Raw genomic sequence first — 14,889 nt, forward strand, 5'->3', positions numbered from 1 at the left:
GTAGCATTTCTTTTGGTTACCAGTTTTATCAACACTATTTCTCTTGTAGAAATTATGAAAAATATTATTTGAATAGGAGCTTTGAAAATATTAAAATCTAGTATGACAACAATTAAAAAAAAAAAAGAAGAAAAAAAATTGCTACCTCCATCTAGGTCCTTCACATGCTACGCCATCGTTACAACCACTGCGCCATGAAGACTTTCGATAACCTGAGGAAGATAATTATAACTATATCATTATTCTACCGTGTTTTGTTGCAAATTAATTCCACCATAATTTATTTTTACAGCCGAAATGTATTTCATAGATTGTTATTGCATCACAAATATCTATTCCGACTGTATAACATTATTTTCGTGGTTTTATCCCAAAGTCATATTTAACGGACGAGAAATTTTTTTTTTTTTTTTTTTTTTTTTTTTTTTTTTTTTTTTTTTTTTTTTTTTTTTTCTTTTTTTTTTTTTAGGCTTATCGTCTGCAAGTGCAAGGCAGATCAACACTTTTGCTGAAGAAAATCAAATTCAAATGCACAGCGAACGAAAAGAAAACATGTGAATTTTATATATATTATGTTCAACATACCTTTACATGTCTACTGTATGTCAAGTAATTCAACAAATTGCTGCGTAACAATGAAAATGTGCACGTTGTTTATAACGATGAACTGTCAGTAAGAGTAGCGCCCCTTGCGTCGTGTAGACTACACTTCTAACGCATACAAGTTTACACGGAATTCAATTTGTCAAACTTCAAGATTCATGAAAATATCATTAATGCATGTTAGTTCTAGCCACTGTCATTTATTTTATTTTATTCAAATAAATTTACAAATACAATAGCAATCAATTAATGAAAGGAAAGCCTGCAAACAAAAGCTTGTAATCGGACCCCGAGTCACTCGTAACTTTGACCATCTGCTATAGTATATTACATAAAAATTAAGAATGAAGGCACTATTTCGACACCTTGAAATTGTGTGTGCCAATTAGTTGATATTAAAGTAAAGTATAGTGTGAAATATCTAAGTGTCGGGAAAATGCCTTCATATTTTTTTTCCGTTGAAAGATATGGGCGAAAATGACGAAAATACGTGAAATATTCGACATAGGTGTTTTTATTTCGTATTTTACTCCTTCCAGAAATGAATTTAAATAAAATTTTAGACCATGCTTAGAATGAATAAGTATCATGCCTGCGATAAATGTTATTAGTTTTGTTTTATTGCAATCTTTATATTTTACTAATTTGCTGGGCCAATTCACATGTTTCGTGAACCATGCAACTTCACTTAGTTGTTGTAAAAACAGTTCCAAAAACAGGTGATTTCTACTCAACTGAACACGCGTTTTACTCTACTCAACTGAGCATGCGTTCTACTCAACTGAACATGCTTATATAGTTATGTTAGTAAAGTAAATTGTGCATGTAGATATTGTTGTAAATGTTTGTAAACAAAACCTTTATATGGCCCAACCTACTAATGATAATCATTACGTAAAAATTTTTATTTTAACTAAGTAAAAGGACTTTGAATGGGTCACCAAAATTGATTTTTCATCTCTTTTGAGGGAAAAAACCATTTCACATCATAAAAATTTTGTATAATAAAATTCCCTCCCTATTTCTATTAGTAAAAAAATTTTTAAAAATAAAAGCAAACCCTTTTGGGTTTTAAATTGTCTACTGCGAATTTTTACTAGAATTGCTTTAGCTTTATATTTCTATAGTACTTATATTTAAAGTCACTTTTAGCATAATTTTAATAAAAGAATTCTTTTTATTTTTTATGAAAATTTTAACAAAAATCCGAAGAGTTAGTGAAAGGGGTTGGGGCTAAAAGTTAAAAAAAATTTACAAAATATCCCTAAAAGTAAGTTAAAAACTTTATATTTTTCAAAATTTTTCAGCATTTTTAAAAGGCTAAAAATATGAAAATTTTAGAATTTTAAAAATATAAAATTGGTTCTTGTTTTAAAAACATAGGTTAATTAATAACTTTCATACATAGAGGAAAGTCTATGATTTAATTCATAAAAGAATTACAGATTTAGAATATATTTCTGTACGTCTTAACATTTTAAAAGGGTAACAGATGTTTCTCAAATTATAATTATGGTTATTTTCATTGACCAACAGTGGAAATAATTCTCAAATATAGGTAGCTAAAAATACATGTTTTGTCATCATAAACTAATGTCAGTTTTTGTATTTTGCGCCTTACCGACAGGGAAACTCAACCAATTTCGTATAATAATTTGTCAATGAAAACGGACAGACTGTGTAAGGCCAGTTACTATTCTTGCAGCTTCATATTGCTTTTTTCAAGATTTCTGTTTATACATTAGTACAGGAAAAACAGATGTTTATTCTAAAATTGGTCTCATATATGATATGTAAATTTGATTGAGTGTTGAGCAGTTTAATTCGAATTTTAACATTTTCATAGGCCCTAGGACTCCTCTTGAAGCTGAAGAATTTATATTATGAATATGCCGATGCCAGGACCAATCATAATTTAAGGTGTCCCCAAGATGTTTTTGATGTTGAATTGATATCAAAAAAACAATTTTGGATGTTCTGCTAAAGAAAAGTAACAATTTCATATTTTAACGAAGTAAAATTAACTAGCAATTGTAAAACCATGACGTTATTTTCTGTTAATCCAAATTTAAATTTAAAATGTTTTGAATTGTATTTATATCAGATGATCAAAGGGCTAGAGAGCTGTCATCTTCAAAAATCTTGTTGTACTTTCTAATGAATATGCAATGTCATTAACATATATTGAAAATAGCAGGGGTCCTAGAACAGAGACCCGAGGAAACCTAGCATTTACATAAATTATTAGTCTCTGAAAATGATGATCCAACAAATACAGTTTGCATTCTGTGGGATAAATAATCTTCTATCCATTTGTTGAATTTTCCTATTATTTCATAAAGTTTTAACTTGCATAAAAAACAGAATGCCGAACCCTGTCAAATGCTTTTGAAATATAACAAAACATCACGAATAGTTTTTCTGTCATCATAAGATTTACATATTTGGTGGTACATTTAGATAAAAAAAACTGTTGTGTGGCCTGACTGATATCAGTTCTGTAAAATATGTGTTTGTAAATGTTTTAAAGTTACTCGTTCAATAATCTTTCCAAGACAACTGATTAAAGATATTGGACTTTAAATTATCCTTTTTTAAAAAGCGGCATAACGTAAGCTAATTTTAAACAATTTGGTTAAGAAACCTCTTGTAAAGATCTATTCAAAATGATACTTAGGGGATGACATAGTGTTCTTTTAACTAACGATTGCTGATTTCGTCAGGACCACTAGCTTTTTTATAACTAATTTTGAGAGAAAGGCTTTCTTGTTCGGTAATTTAGAATTAATCATTATGAACAAAAATTTGGTAGTTTAGATTACGTTTCATCAATTGTAGAGATTGAAGCAAAATAATTGTTTAAAGTATTAGGTATTTTTCATCAGAAACTGAGTAAATATTGTCATTAATTTTCAGAGGTTGAATTTAAGCACATTTGTTTGAATTTTCTTACATAAGCATTTTGACTAGTTTCCAACAGTAAGACAGATTTGTATTATTCAAATCATCTAAGTGAATACTCGATATTATTGAAAAACATTTTGTGCCTGTTCTTTTATATTGTTAACTTTTTTCTTGATTGTTGTCTAAAGTTTTATTTGATTGTACAGCTTTTTGGTTTAATCGATCGCGCTTTCTAAATGGTCTTTGATTTTCAATGATATATCAAGTCTGGACATAAAGTGATCCCTCGTAAGCATTAATTACAACTCAATTACATGAGAATTGCAGACTCGGTTTGATCGCGTCTGTACATGAGAGATATTGAAAAAGTGCACGATCCCTCATGCCCCCTAGCACCGGCTTGACCCGTTTTCAATATTCAAGACTTATAAGGGCGTACAGTTTCAAAGTATGAAGGTAAGCATGATTTTGCTAGATCTAGAAATTTATAAGTGAAAGTGTTACATGCTGTTTCAATAGACTTATTGGGTAGAAAGGACCGTATAACATTTTGTATACAAGTATTCAATGTATTTAATGTATTTATTTATTTATTTATTTTTTATTTATTTATTTATTTATTTATCTATTTATTCATTGAAACGGTATTTGTATATATCCGTATGTCTCTTTTACAAGCAGCATCGGATTTAAAATTTATATGTATGTACGCATATGTAGCATTATTGTCACTTATAAGTTGGTCAGTTTTGAAAAACATCATATTATAAAATGGAAACCGCAAGTGGGTCAATTAAATACTTGAAATGTTACTTAAACGAATTGAGTTATACTATTTGACGTGTTTTTTAGATTGAGAATGTCTTTGAAATTTCTATTGTTTGGGTTAAGCTGAACCTCATTTATATCAACGACTAAAATAATGTCCCTTTCAAGAAAAATATTTAATTTTCCCAGAATTTCTATCCAAAAAAGTGATGGTGTATAAAGAGTACAAAGATTTACTTTTGTCTTTTATTTCAAGCCAAAGAGTTTATGGAAAAAGAAAGTCTAGGTCTAATAGCCTTTGTGGTCTTTTAAATATGGATTGAAGTTTATGCAAGGAATCCATCTGTAGATAATGCGTTTTGATTATTTAACCTGAATGATCAAAAAGCTAGCCACACAAAGACGAAGAATAAATGGGTACATGCCTTTTACAGGACATGTAGATATGTATGTATATCGTGGCAATAATTGTATGCACACCCATTCTAACTTAACATTATTTTGTTCTAAAGCATTTGGTTTTTGTGAAAAAGAAAGAGTCTTCGCAGTCTTCAAGTGTGAGTCTCTAATCTTAGACAGAATTTTTTTTTATTGTCGCATTGTTATTTTTATTATCTTTAAGTTAGCTAAAAACAATTCAGCCTTTATCGTTTCAAGGTTTGCAAAATATTTCGTGTTTTTCTCTGACCCTTCCACTACTTTATTTTGATATGCTGTCAAATATCTTTATTGAAAGATGTAATATAAATACATTGGAAAAATGGCTAAGCGCAATCAATTAACATTATCTTGTTTTAAATTTTTCTCCAGATTTTGTATGACAGAAATGTTATGAAAAAGATATAACTTTTAATTTCTGATTACTATTATTGTTTGCTTAGACTGCACGTTAGCATGCATATCTTTGCACGTGTCTGACAAAACCAGGCCTGTGACAATAGAGGAGGTATGAAATGACTAGAATATGTTCTATGATTTTTCTGGTGCATTTGCGCTTTGTCGTTGATTTGTCAGAGCAATTATCGTCACAGTCCAGACTGTACCGGATTTATCCTGTAATCCATGTTGATCCCTATATTCTTTAATGCGGTTGAATATTTTTTTAAAAAAACAGTGATGCCAATTTCAAAGAGCTTACGAAATCTCAAACTTAGTTGGTCACAAAGGCAGGAATTCGGTTTTAAAACGTGTATCTTCAATCTAGTTAATTTAAATGGAGGAAAATTCTCAGTTGAAAAACACTGATCCTTTTATATTTTCTGGCCTGCAATCTTTAAAGGGAGATACAGGCAAAATTTTCATTTCTTAGTTTTGAATTTTTCATTCATTATTCTTTAAATGCCCTAAAATGAATATATTAGACAGTCAAAGGAACAAAACTTTTCTCCATATAAAGAATAAAATGGTGGTTTCCTAACTTGACCCGCGTGGGTCAGGTAAGAGCGCTAGCATTTCACAAAAGTTGTCAAAGTGAACACTGGAAACGTTTAAGAAAATGTCAAATGAATGACTTAGGCTTGTTTCAATCATACAATATCCACAATATCTGTTATTGTAACAACAAGGGTTTGTTCAAGTCACCTGACTTGTTTAAAAACTACTTGGTGATTCTATTGGCGTCTTAATTTTGTTCAACATATATAGATATATTTACGCTTCAAACCCAAAATATATAGAATTTAAACAGAAATTCATGCTGAAACTTCAAGAAAAGTCATTTTAGCGTGTTTTGAGTACATAAAATCATTTCAAAATTTTTGTCATTTTTTGCCTGAATATCCCTTTAAGTATGGTCCGGAAACGAAAATCTATATTTTTTGAAAAACTCGATAACAGGTACGACGTATCCGACGAACAAGAAATCAGTTTGTCACGGTCTTGCAATGTGGAAACACAAGTATTAAGTAAAACGTAACAAAATCGATTATACACATAAGGTACTATACTAATTGTAACATTTCTAACATAATTACTTATTAAACAATAAAATGTAAAATTTTTAAATATATTTACTCACTTGGGCCATTAACTGGTTTACTTGCTAGCAAGTTTTTTGGTGGTTTGCTGTAAACGTGCGATACAAAGAGAGAAGTCGCATCTTTAAACTTGACAGATAATTCGTCAAAGCTCAGAGTTTCAAGATTCTCAAGGACATCACCATCACCCGGCACAGGGAATGCAAAACACATACGTTGTTTAAAGTATTTTCTGATGCATTTTCTTGGCTGATTGAAGTTAGCCGCTTTGCTTTTGTTCTCAGCTAAACATTTATCAAGATATTCATTTGCTGATATTGTCTTCCCGTCAAAGACCAGCTTTAGACTGAAATCTCTCAAGCAAAGAATGAAATCTGGCAGTACCGAATTCAATGGATCGTTATCTTCTGATTTTTCACCACGAAACCTGATATTCTCTGCCATTTTTGTTACAAATCTTTAGTTCGTTAAGTTACAATTGAATACATTACAAAAAATTCTTTTGTAGAGTAACCAATTATTCATATTCAGACGCCGTTTATTTACATTTAAATGATTGTCTCAAGTATTCAAATCTTACAATTGTCGAAACAAATTAGGATGCTATCAAAATCATTAAATATCAAATATAAACACAAAAAATAACACTTTAAATACCGCACAGGATATCAGGCTTTTTTCTGGTCGTACATTTGACCAAGTACAAACTATGATACAACGAGCCCATAACTCTGATATGATATAAACATGACTTGGTGATCTGAATAGTCATATTCATATTGACCATCCATCAACTGTAAGATGTTATTATGAATTTTATCAAACATGAATTATTTTCTATATAGCCTATGCGACGTTTAACAAGTGTAACAATCTATAATGTTATACCTATAGATAGGACCTATTACAAAATCCAAAATATGCATCTGGGTCCGACCGTATCTGTTCAAAAGAGATGATGATACTTTCACAGCCCTAACACTGAGTGCATTGATGCTATGCAAAATTTTCTTAATAAACGGAAGACATGGCAGTCTTTTGTGATTTTTTATCATGAATACAAACAAATGCTCGTCTATGTTTCTTTTATCCGTCTCATATATAATGTAAGATTCATGCAATAGAAAAGGATACGTGAGTTTAGAGACAGCGTCGTTATCGAAGGCTCCCTTCATATTATAAACAAGGCAGTTGCACAAGAGGGCCGCTAATGTAAATATCTTGTTGTCATGACTTGTGTCGCCCTTTAAAGTTTACAATTAATTCGTTAACTTGAGAAAATTACAAAGAACTACTAATAAAACTTAATTTGACACATTTATGATACAAATTATCAGTATAATAATGAAGGTATTATGCCTGATTTAGCCTTAGTATACAAGAAAAAACTAGCATTTCGGATTATTTATTAATAAGAGCTTTTAACACCGGCGGTTTCTGGTCAGTTGTTTAAATTGAATGGCATTTATTTATTTGTTTTCAAACTTTCTGTTTTAAGAAACCATAGTGGGCGACAATCAAGATAAGCATCAATGTCCTTCCGTCTAAGTATGAATTAACAATATGTTAAGAAAACATAAACCCAATACATTTGTTTTCCTTTTTATTTAATGGGTTTTATTTAATCTATTCATAGCAAATCATACATACCTTTTCAACATCACCAAGACCTTCTGTATCAAGAAGCAACAAAACTGTATCCGACTTTTTTGGATGCATTTTACACCATACCCAAATACCTTTGGTTTTCGATTGAATCGTGTCACCCAAAGCAAAACCTTAATAATTATTGTTATAGTTTTAATACATTCAGTTAACAAAGGGAGACTTTTATCAAAATCATTGATTATTATTTATCTTGATAGAAAATAGCATACAATCGTGAAGAGAACTTTATTTTTGAAACCGACACGAATACAAACTGTAATATAATATCTGGAAGGTATTAATTTATTACCTTCCAAAAATTATCGGGTAACTTTACCTTTTGATGATTCTGCTAAACGATTCATTAGATAAGATTTGCCTGTTCTGTAAAGACCTACCACGGCTACAATAACCATTGGCATTTCTATCTGTTCTATTTGTTTGAATACTTCTTGTTCACTCTTTAACATGATTTTATCTTCTTGGTCTTGTTCATTCTTTACATTTTCGGCACTGATCAAGCACATGGGATGCTTGAATACCTCCAAATCATCTGGGGACCAACCGCTATAAAACACGTGATACAATCACATCTAATTTTTGATTATAATAATTGTATTGTTATTATTGCAGGAACATTATTAATTCATCACTGAAATCAACTTTCAAGCTAGTCTGTGACATGTATTAATGTTTTAAGTACACTTGTTGATAAATGCTCTTTCAAAAACCTTAATCTTCCTGTCGACAAATTCCTTTGCTTAGAGCATCCCTCTGACGATTAAAAAAGAAATACTTCCTTTTATAGAATCAAGTGGCAAGCTTCTTTTTGAAGAAAAATCAACGTCTTTTGTATTTCAGGACAGTTGTGTTTATATTTATCACGCTGAGGCTTAATAACAAAATAAAGCATAAGAACAAACTAGGGTCATCAATGATTACATGTGTCGCTTCACGATAGCAAATCGCATGTTGCAGCTACTGTGTAGCAGGATACCAAAAAGTCATTAACAGGGCAAAACACATTTTTATACAAAGTTCTTGACTTACAAATCTGTAAAGTTTCATTGAAATTGCATGAATGTTTAAGAGTGTGCGGACAAACTTTATTCACACCTTTTTTTATTCAAAGGCCATAACTGGGCTAAAATAATTTAAGCAGAAAACCCGTGTAATATGCGCAAGAACTTGACCTATCAATCAATCCTGTAAAGTTTTATAAAAATTGCATAAGTGGTATACGAGGAGTAGTCCGGAAAAAAATAATTAAAGGGCAATAACTTCAATAAAACTCATTGAACAATAAAAAGCCGATTATATGCACAATAACTAGACTTGGTACTGACCATTCCTGTAAAATTTTGATAAAATTACACCAGTAGTTTTGAGAAGAAGTCCGAACAAGCTTTTGTGTATCTGGCAACACACAAACACACCGTTTTATTAAAGGGCCATAGCTCGGCAAAAAAATATTCAATTAGAATATCCGTTACAGATCAATCCTGTAAAGTATCATTGAAATTGCATAAGTGGTATCACGGGAGTAGTCCGGAAAAGCTTTAGAAATAAAAGATTATTAAAGGACCATAACTCGGACAAAAATCATTGAACCGGAAAATGCATTCGATATGCAAAAATATACTTAGTATTGATCGATCCTGTAGAGGTGACACAAAAATCTCACTTTCACTATTCAGGAAACTCGCTTGAATGACGTAAAGTGTGACATCACATGATCGTTTTTGCACATGCTTATATTTAGCGGACCGGATATGATAATTTTTGGCCACGGGCTGCAAACTCCAACTTTTTCACGTGACTTATAACTTGTTTAAACCATGGTTCAATAAGTTATTCATGTAACAACGTTTTCTTTTACGTCAATGTTAGCGTGTTTATAAGAAGTTCAGAAACAAAAAAGTATGGCTAGTATTTGTTTAATAATTTTAATGACTCACCGGTTTTTTCGAGAAGAAACCTCTTTTATTTTTGCACGTAATTGTTCATCAAATGCTGTAACTAATCTGAATTTATACAGTGAATAAAGTTTTATCTATGACAAAATGAGATAATTATTCTATGATATTTCTGCAAGTATTTTAGTTTGATGGTAAATGTCCACAATAAGAATAAACACAAACTAGTTCATGTTTTTTTTTTTTCATTTCGTTAGATTATGGTAGAAAGATCAACAACAACAAGATAATATACAAAGGGTCTTTCATAAGATAACCACTGGAAATGATACATGTAAAGTAAAATATCTGACTACAGTGAATCGCTTTTGCTTTAAATTATTTACAATGTTTTCTTTGTTGAAAATAATGGATTGAATAGTGTCTATAACTTTAATTTCGATTTGACAAGACAAAGTATACCATATTGAACGGACACCATTTTAAAATAGGCTTTGAATTCCACAAGTGGACATTTGACCTTAAAAACGTTGACATTAATAAACCATAAGATTAAAATGTATTCGTTTTGTCTTCTTCCGAAGATAAGCCGTGTAGTTTTTAATTGCTGTTATATAGATCTCTTCACGCATTGAGTGATGGATTGATTTGAAAAGTAATCAATTATCATGCCCGGCAGCCGATCATGTTTGTTCATTTTATTGACAGTACGTATGGCTAAAGTAAATAAAGTTAAAAATCTTGTAAGAATAGAAGGGAACGTTATGTGCAAGAACATGTAAAATGCATATTTAAAGTTTATTTACATTAACTATCAGAAAACAGCACTCACTTTATAGTTAGTTATAGTATTTACTGTTATTTATCAGAATATATATGAAATTGTATTGTTGGGTTTACCTTGAGTTATTCGAAGGTCCTTCTTCAATTCCTTTCGGTGGTTCTTGCAATGGTGAAAACCTTAATATTAAAATGTGAAGATAAGAAAAATGATTAAAATACAATATGCCTCAGCTTTATGGAATAAGGTATGTTTGCATTTTGTTGTTTTTAAAGAACTTGACTAGATCTGATTAGACTGATTAGAATTCACAAAACACAAACAAACAAAATAATCTCAAATGTCTATATATAATTAACAAATGATGTCTTGTAAAGGCAAATAAAAATGCCTTATGTGTCCTAATTCAAAATTACTGATCGCATAAATATGTTTTGTTTGGTTATTCATGATATCTGCCTTGATTCATCAGTAGTCGATTTTAATTCAACAGTCTTAAAAGTTTCATTTACTCAATAGGCGACGGAAATGGCCTACAATTTCACCTACACTTATTTAAAAGAGACTTACCTTTAAGAAATTTAACTTTTTCACGACGTATATAAGGTTTTGATGTATCAAAGACTATTAATACCGGATTAAGCAGAAGTTTAGATATAAAGATAGAAAAAGGACACTTAAAGAGGTTTATAAACACACGGCGATGCATCTATACGGCGTTGTTCAAGGAATCCTTAATATGAAACTTTCTTATCATACATTTAGAAGCGGCGTGTGATCCTTAATCAAAGACTTTGTTAACCCTAACATGTTTATTTAGGAATTTTCAAATAAATAATTAAATTAATAAATATGAAATAAATAAATTGATTTGAAAATTTTGGCCAAAGTAACCAGTAAACCAGAGACCAATGTTTGTTATCAAATATATTCTAATTATGTTAGCTTTTATGTACAAAAATAATGTAGTATTGGAAAGCATAAGGCGAATGATTGCTTTCATTCAATTTTTTAGAAATAGTTGCTCGTTACGATTTTACTTATGTTACAACATTCATTTATAAGGAACATAGAATCCTAAAAAAGTGCGTTTCTAAGGAGCTTCTAAAACACTTATCTATAGTTTATATACATTATTACTGTCAGTCATAAACCCAGCCATTACTAGTGTGCCAAATGTATTACCAGTTATCTATGATGAGTTTACCTGCATTCATTGGATGATCGTTCATAATTTCCTTTTGATGGTACTTTATTTCCTTTTGATGGTACTTGCATTGGCGAGGACCTTTATATAAAATGAAAGGTAAGCTTTGTTTGAATATATAAATACAGCATGTTTCAACTTTGCGGATAACTTATGTATATATTTATACTTTTTGAAAATAAATAGATTAAACAAACTTTTGTCACAATAAGAATTCACAAAACACACAAAAGAAAACAAAATAGTATTAAAATTCTGCATATCAATCACAAGTGATATTTGTTAAAGCAATAAAAATCGCTTTAAATGTCCTAGTTTAAAAATAATTAATCTCATATATTTTATTTTTATAATTCATGAACGCTACCTTGGTTCTTCAGTAGTCGATTTCAATTCACCAGACTCTCCTTTTGACGATTCAGAAGACGGAAATTGCCTACAATTTAATCTACATCTACTAAATTGTGATTTAATTTCAAAAATTTAAATTTTATTTAAGCGACGAATTCAAGCTTTTGAAACATTTTCTATTTTCATACTTTCAATGTATCTACGACTCTTAGCATCGGGTTAAGGAGAAGTTAAAATCTATAAATAGAAAATGGTACACTTAAAGAAGTATATAAGCATCCGAAGATTCATCGATACGGATCAATGGGTCTTAAATATAAAACTTTCTTAACATTCTTTGAAAAGAGACGATTTATCTTTAATTTTCAGACCCTATAAATTCTAATCTGTTTACCTACAACTGTTCAAATAAATAAATAAGTCGATTAAAATTTCGCAATTTTGGTCAGAGTTATCAGTTAACCAGAGGTACCAATGCGTGCTATTAAATCTTTATCTAATTATGTTAGCCTTTATATACAAAATACCAATGTAACATTGTAGAGGTTAAGGCGAACAAGTGCTTTATTTAATTTTTAACTTAAGTTCTTGAGACTATAATCCATGTTCGTCTGATTGTTGCTCGTTACGATTTTACTTTTTTTCAAATATAGCACGTTTAAGTTAAAGCTTGCACAACACAAATTTCAAGTTTATATACATTTACTGTCAGTAATAAAATCAGCCCGATCTAGTGTGAAAAAGGTAGTACCAGTTATTTATCATATTTATTTCCATAGTTTAGTTTACCTTGATATCATGAAATGAGATATAATGTCAAAGATTTAAATTTCATTTTTATTTAAGCTCTTGAAACATTTTCTAATACCATGCTTTCAATGAATCCATGACCCTAAGCACTTGGTTAAGCAGAAGTTAAAATCTAAAGATCGAACTATATATATATATTGATAAATAAGAATTTTAAAATGCATATTTAGTGCTATATGTTCTATTACAAGTAAAATAGTAATATTATTATGCGCAATACAAAATGCATTTGAAGAATAACCACTTTAGACAATTATCACTTAACAGCCAAGATGAAAGCAATATACTATATATTGTTTTAAAGTGCGAAATGATGAAGACTCTACCAAGGTCTAAATAAATAATTCAGGATTTCTTTAAAGGTTGAGCTGCCAGGCGTTAGCATTGTCAACATAAGCATTGATTTAATTAACTTTTTTAATGTAAAATAGTATAAATCATCGACTGCTATTACTTCAATATAATTTTTATGCATGAACATTTACAAAAGCCCTGACATGTAATTAACTAGCGATAATAAAGACTTCCTCATTAAATCATATAAAAATCAAAGGACAATTCTATGCAACAAGTCGATATTCACCATAATTTTTAACCAGAGATTGAACAATAGAAAATAACAATTTGTATAAAGACTCGAAAACTGTTTCAATCGTACCGACAGACCCTAACGTACAAAAACAACTTTATTGTGAAAGTTTGCCAGTCGTGTACCGACACTGACTGTAACAGCATTTGCTTTTTATAAAAACTTTGAAAGTACATGAAGACACAAGACCATCTTTTATTTCCAAAACGTACCCATTACCTATAATCTCTGAACAGTACGTTTAACATATCATAGTGGAATAAAGAAGACATGTAAAATGGTTACAAAATGTTAAGTTAATAAGTATTTAATATATATGCTCATACAAGTATTACTTCAAGTAATTCATTCTTATAGATATTTACATTTTGTATGACAACATACCTTAGTAGTCTTTCGTCATTCTCAGTCTGAGATTTCGGGGATGATGATAACATACAATGTGTATCGGCTTTCAATTCAAGTAATAGGAATTAAGTTTTGTGGCTGTATTTCTATTAAATGCGTTCCAGAATAAAAAAGGAAATTCCAGATGTCCCTTTTCCGGGGGTCGACCTTAAGGCACTTTTTCATCAACAAATTTACATGCAGAGAGAGATACATAGTGAGACTAGAGAGATAGGGGAATAATAAACCTCAGGCGAAACGCATTGTATCTGTCCGTTCTGCGGATAATATGCCACTATCTTTTATAGGGGTTTATTTTCCAAGGATAATTTTGTAAATCGCTGTTCGGATTTATTTGATCAATATGCATAGAAGTATATTGTTCATACTTTAAAATGGGTCTTGTTGCTGGGTCGTATGGGGTTGCGTTCATTGAACGCCGCCTTTCCTTGTTGATCTTGTTTATCATATTTTAGTATTACTGTCATTTTTGCAGATCATTCTCCGGAATCGCAAATGGTGTAATACTGATTAACGAAATGAATGAACATGATATTTTCCCTGCATATTCCTCATGCGTTAGTATAATCTCTGCTTATGCTTATAATAACTATTTGTGTAGATGGAAATGTGTTCGTGATATATGGTTTTACCCCCGTTTATATGAAGATGATATGATCAATGACAAAATGGAGGGTCATAAAATAACGCAACCATTGTTTTTTTTTTTTTTTTTTTGTTTTTTTTTGGTTTTTTTTGACAATTAGTTTCTTTATTTAACTTTTTCCATCATACATCATGTTGTTAAAATTTAAAAAAAATTGTAGTAAATAAACAACAAAAATAAAAATAGAAATGTTAAAAGTTTTCTACAACTGATATTAATATAATAATTAAAAAGCTAGTAGTACCGTATTATTGCCAACTAATCCATTTTACCAACTATCTAT

General features: G+C 30.2%; 1 protein-coding gene across 1 annotated transcript in view; it reads right to left on the reverse strand.

The window, feature by feature from the left end:
* The window catches only part of LOC132732724 (guanylate-binding protein 1-like), a 75,178-nt gene that overhangs the window by 12,071 nt on the left and 48,218 nt on the right, over window positions 1-14,889 (reverse strand). Inside the window, exons 4-11 of the mRNA XM_060719206.1 lie at window positions 12,170-12,238; window positions 11,803-11,883; window positions 10,715-10,774; window positions 9,857-9,922; window positions 8,236-8,465; window positions 7,902-8,029; window positions 7,386-7,495; window positions 6,293-6,708 (exon numbers count right to left, since the gene is read on the reverse strand). Of these exons, the coding sequence (XP_060575189.1) occupies window positions 6,293-6,708; window positions 7,386-7,495; window positions 7,902-8,029; window positions 8,236-8,465; window positions 9,857-9,922; window positions 10,715-10,774; window positions 11,803-11,883; window positions 12,170-12,238 (1,160 nt within the window). The remainder of the gene's footprint in view (window positions 1-6,292; window positions 6,709-7,385; window positions 7,496-7,901; window positions 8,030-8,235; window positions 8,466-9,856; window positions 9,923-10,714; window positions 10,775-11,802; window positions 11,884-12,169; window positions 12,239-14,889) is intronic.

The sequence above is a fragment of the Ruditapes philippinarum genome, unplaced genomic scaffold (assembly GCF_026571515.1).
Source record: "Ruditapes philippinarum isolate M1 unplaced genomic scaffold, ASM2657151v2 ctg1110_1_1_1_1, whole genome shotgun sequence".
Classification (NCBI taxonomy): Eukaryota; Metazoa; Mollusca; class Bivalvia; order Venerida; family Veneridae; genus Ruditapes; species Ruditapes philippinarum.